The sequence below is a fragment of the Stegastes partitus genome, unplaced genomic scaffold (assembly GCF_000690725.1).
Source record: "Stegastes partitus isolate 25-593 unplaced genomic scaffold, Stegastes_partitus-1.0.2 Scaffold852, whole genome shotgun sequence".
NCBI classification, from domain to species: domain Eukaryota; kingdom Metazoa; phylum Chordata; class Actinopteri; family Pomacentridae; genus Stegastes; species Stegastes partitus.
In genome coordinates, this window is record NW_007578583.1 from 96,748 (window position 1) to 102,304 (window position 5,557).

The following is a 5,557-nucleotide window of genomic DNA, read 5'->3' on the forward strand; positions in this document are numbered from 1 at the left end:
TTGGCTAGATGATAAGGTTACTCACATGCAGCAGGAGTACAGCAGCGAGGAACGACTGACCCTGACAATAACCGATTTCCTCATCGTAGACAGAGTAGGCCTGCAAGAGAGAAAGAAAAAGACATTCATCAGTTTGTTTGCAATGTGTAAACTGATAGCATAATGTAAAATCTTTCTCCATATTGTCCCTTCGCTTGTCAAAGCCTGGTACCTGCAACACCCACAGAGCAACCGGACCACCAACAGTCCAGTCAGAGCTGCTCGTGCTCTATGCTAGTAGCAGCTCATACAGCCTCAAGCAGAGATGGGCTCCACACCCGAAAATTTTTTTTGTTCCATTTTTGATGTTATCAGATTTCGTGCAGCTTTCTCAGAAGATGCAACTTTTATTAAAAATGTTGAAGTTCACCCTGGTGACGCAGAGGTTTCCCGTTATTACAGTACACGTAAATTAAACAAATGGAATTACATGAAATCTGCTATATATCAACAATGTTAGGGTGAACTGAAAGTGTTTTAACTGGTTTTGTAATTTTTCAACGTTAAACATGCAACCCACAATAAGACCACCAACCTAACAAACCGGCTGTCTTTTTCTTTTACATAAATTAACCCAGCAGCTGGTCTCACACGGTTCCACACATTCACACTTTGGAGTTGCACAGTTCAACCACGGCACAATGCAGCTCACCAGTTAATGAACAACTCCACTGGAGCAGCTCGAGGATTTAGTGCCGTCAACTTCAGCATTGCGTCAACCGCTGCTCTGACAGCCAGTCCGTTTCACCGCTGCATAAAGCACCACCGATGTAGCTGCAGTCACATTCGGTCTAATTTCGATTATTATAATACAAGCAGGGATATATGATAGTATTTAATGATGCCCGAGTTGTCTGTAGACCACATGGTTTGGTAACATGTTAATATGGTTTTCGCCAACATTTTAAAATTAGCAACAAGTTGCCTCGACACCGTTTGATCCTAAAAGCTTGGCACCTTGATCCTCCAGTCAGTCCTGTCGCTGTAACGTAAATGTTGTCAGAACATCAGCAGACGTTTCCTATGAGACAGTTTCCCTGCAGCATTCAGATTTTCCCTTTTTCCCCCCAGAGGAATTTGTCTGAAGACTGCCTCTCTGTCTTTGGTTTTCTCTTTGTCAGTGTTAGTCCCTCTCTCACTACGGCTCTTTATGAAGCGTCTGTTCTCTAAATGCTGAGCTAAGCCTCTGAATCTAATAACATAGCGCCGAAATTCCACCGTCGCTTTAAGAAACTGACTTTGTAAGGACAAGTGTAGCACACAGTGACAAGTATATTACTAAAACTTAGAAAACTGTGCTTGATATTTGCTTACGTTGCTGCGGTTAAAGCCTGTCTTTACATTCACCAAGTTTCAGAGATCCGGGGTTGCAATGTGATAAGTTCTGTATTTTATGCTGTCTATCATTTCTAACCAAATCTGCAACCTTGGGATTGGGTTATGCTCTAACTAGCTTGTGCAAGGTGTTGTTCAGACACATTGGAAATCAGTAGTGTTCACACCTGTCAAAAGAGAGGAGGACACATCCATCCATCCATCCATCCATCCATCCATCCATCCATCATCCACACACCTTAATCCTCTCTAGGGTCTTGGGGGGCTGGATTCTATCCCAGCTGACTCAGGGTGAAGGCAGGTTCACCTGGACAGGTAACCAGTCTATCACAGGGCTACACTTAGAGACAGACAACCAAGCACACTCACATTCACACCTACAGACAATTTACAATCACCAATTAACCTCAACATGTTTCTGGACTGTGGGAGGAAGCCGGAGAACCCACGCTGCACGGGGAGAACATGGAGACTCCACAGAGAAAGATCCCAGGTGTCCTCACCGGGACGCAAACCAGCGACCTTCTAGCTGCGAGGCAACAGTGCTAAACACCGAGCCACCTTGCAGCCCGAGGAGGACACAACATAGTTTAAATATGGATATAACAAAAATATACTTGTGCCGGGGATGAAATACAGAGAGCTGGAGAGGCAAATTCAAACCCTGGCTCCTTCCTCACCTCTGCCCAGCTTGTCATTTACGTCACAACGTGGGCGTGAAATGTGATGTGGACAAGGTGTGCGCTGAAGGGTTTCTGAGGCTGTTTGACTGACTGACAAGCCTGAACTCACGACCATGGCACAGATTATTACAACATGAAAATGTGCTTCACCGTGGAGAAAGAAGGCAAAAAAAAAACTCCCCACTCCTGTTAAAGCCTGATTAACCCGTATGGCATGCCACAACCTAAAAAACTTCTCCCTGCTGCATCAGTCGGTCTGTCCAGCATGAGAAACCCGGCTGGTTCAGCCGATAAAGTATGAGACTGATCTAGGAGAATAACCTCCAGATGACCATTCAGGAGAGGAGCTGTCTGGAAATGGACGGTAGCTGACACACCCCACCAATCATGCTAATGATCTAACAGACAGGCCTTTTTCACAGCGTAAACAAGGATACAAGGGTTACACCACACAGCTCTCCACGCTTTCCCTCCGCCTTCATCCTGGCAAGGCGCACAGGCTGAAAGACGTACGTTAACGTCGAACGGCATGAAGGAGTAATGCTGCTCATGTGGGGAGGCACCGGACAGACGGAGCAGTCCTACATTCATTCGAAGATAAAACACCTCGACTGATCTCTGCTTATGAGCCGCTGTGCAAAACCATCAGGCTGGTAACTCCAAACTCTTTAAAGGTGAGCAGCACCAGAACCGAACCAGGACTCCATTACCAGGCAGCCGCACTCCTGGTGGAGAGTGAGAGAGTGTGGAATTCAGAGACACTAAGGATTTTACTTTTACACCTTTAAATATGTGTTTTGTTCGGTTGTTATGCAGAAATGACGAAGCCGGTAATGGTTCAGTATCTTCCTCACAGATATTTCTGGCAGGAGGCTCGCTCGCTGACGGACACGTCGGCTGTAACAGCAGTCAAACCGCCCGTACATCGGGTTAAAAGATTGTCTCACTTTTTCCCCGTGTCTGAAAAATGAGTGTGGACGTCCAGAGCTCCACTTCTGATCTGTTCAGCTAATTTGGGGTTTGATGTGGAGGTAATGGAGAAGTCTTGTGGAGCTGTCTGGACTCTAATCTACAAGCTGACATGCTTGATGGAGTGTGGCATTCATACGTCCCCAACTCGGCTGGGAGAAGTGCATGCTGACAGATGGATGGGGGAGGTCCTGGTGGGTGAAATCTAAATTTGTTAGCCTGAGCAGATAATAGGCTCAGAGGGGTGGGTTATTGCAATCTATAGAGTGTGCCTAGTTTCTCACAACCAACAAGCACACAGATTTTTATATTCTTTTATGTGTAGTATGTAACTTTGGAAATGTTTTAGGTAGTTCAAATGTGTTATCATTCATTTAATATAATGTAAACAGCATGCACACCGTTGCACCTAAAATCCTAAAACACTGGCAGGCTGCATTGCTACAGGAGTGATAGTATGATGAGTTCTTTATTGGTGAAAATCTGGATATCGTAGGTTGATCCTGCTGCAGAGAGCAATGTGTAACGAGAACAAATCAGAGTAACCACACCTCAGTGCTGGTAAGTTTTAATGGGAGCGACAGGGTTTCGGATCATAACATGCAATCACTGTTTAATAGCAGATAGCTGAGTGGTTACAGCGCGAAGCACAAAAAGCCTCCGACTCAGCTCCTAGATGCCCTGATCATGGCCTGCACAGCCCCTTTTCCTCACATCTTGCTTTCTGAACTGTCACTGTCGGGAAAAAAAAAAAAGGCCTAAAATGCACCAAAAAGTATCTTTAAAATCACTAATGTTTCTGATTGAAGCAAAGAGGTGTGAGGACTGCTGACGTGAGCATCACTGAGCATCACTGAGCATCACTGAGCATCCTGGAACAAAACAATGGAAATCTGAAAACGTCACTCCAGAGAAGTGTTTCGGAGGATTTATTAAAGGGAATCTTAGAGCGGGAACTGTGGAGTTAAAGTTGAGGGGAAGACGGCAGATGAAATACTGTATAGTGCAGAAAATATCAGTGACTTTTGCAGTGTTTTCTTTGTTTTTTTCTAAAAATATTAGCATTTAATCTCAGTTCACACACTGTAATATACATAAAAAAGGAAGTACATATTCTTTCTTTTAATGCATTGTTGGAAGTTATTAGACAGATAGTAGATAAATGAAAGGAAATAGATGTAAAGAAAGAAATGAGATGACAGGCAGCAAATGCTCCTCGCCAGACGAAAACAGGAGATGCTGCAGTTGGATGACTTAACCCCTGGGAGTCCAGCTCATACTCTTTTTTTTATTTTTTTTTTTAAAACACTGAATAATATTATGATACAAATATGATAATAATAATATAACATTCCCACTGTGAAGACTTGGTAGCCTCTGCTCTATTTTCACGTCATTATCAGTTTTTGTGAGTCAGGACTCTTTGGGAGATTTTTTTTTCAGAAGGAAGCAGGGAAGCTTTTCATTCTATCAAACTCTGCTGACGAGAAATCTGCTCAGGATGGCGGTCACCAGGCTGTGGACCGCTATCCTGAATAATGTGTGCATGCAAACACTCAGTGATTACTGGGATACACAACATTAGCCTGGTTGATGAGGCATGTTGATGTGTTATCATGTTTGCTTTTTTTCCCCCCCTTTGTTTAAGTCCCGTCTCCATGGAAATACACAAGACATTCCCTTTATCCATTTATTCAAGAGTCACAGCTTTGCGAATCCCCAAACCAGCCAGTCCAACCACCCTGCTGTCAGCGTATCCTTGACTATCCTTGACAGTCAACCCCCCACAGCTCCACAGGGCCTTCTGACTGACCGACAGTAGATGTTTTGAGGTTATACATCCTCTCTGGAAGTGTGACTGAATGGAACATTAAGGGAGGGAAACAGATTATCACAGAGAAAGAGCACAAAGCTCAGGTGACCTTCCCTGGAGAACAAAGGTTAGAAAATAAAAGACTCCAGGCTTATTACTGAGTATTACATGAAGATGAATATAAACTTTGTCCTGAATCCTCTGTGCCTGTAACCCACTCATGCCTCAAGATCCAACCAACCTTATCAGCAGCAAATCTACATGGATTTGCATACAAATGAAGGCTGGCTCGCCACTGACCTAGTTGGGTCCAGACTGGATGCTAAACCTTTCTGACAGGTTCTCCCAGAGCACTGACCAACCATACTCTACGTTCACAGCTCTAGGAAAACACAAAAAGAAGAAGATCATTCTGAAACTGTCTTTAATTATAATGAACAGGCAAAACGCTCCAGTAAAATCCACATTTATGCTTCGTGTATAGACTTTTACTCTGTGGTCTGAGATATCAGTTCATTACAGAACTACCGAATAAACCTCTGAGCATCCAAGTCAAAATCATAACCCAGTCCCATAAAAACATAATTATACAAGAATTAGCTAATTAAATAAAATTAAACTAAACGTACCAATTTCTATCATATCTCTCTAATACATGGTGATGGCAGCGCGCATAGACGCAGTGGCGACTTCAGGAGACAACCAAAGTGAACGTTTT

The 5,557-nt window shown here is 43.7% G+C and overlaps 1 protein-coding gene across 1 annotated transcript in view; it reads right to left on the minus strand.

Moving 5' to 3' along the window:
• rabgap1l (RAB GTPase activating protein 1-like) overlaps positions 1–5,557 on the minus strand; it is a 124,114-nt gene that overhangs the window by 40,883 nt on the left and 77,674 nt on the right. Inside the window, exon 14 of the mRNA XM_008293025.1 lies at positions 26–100. Coding sequence (XP_008291247.1) covers positions 26–100 — 75 coding nt within the window. The remainder of the gene's footprint in view (positions 1–25; positions 101–5,557) is intronic.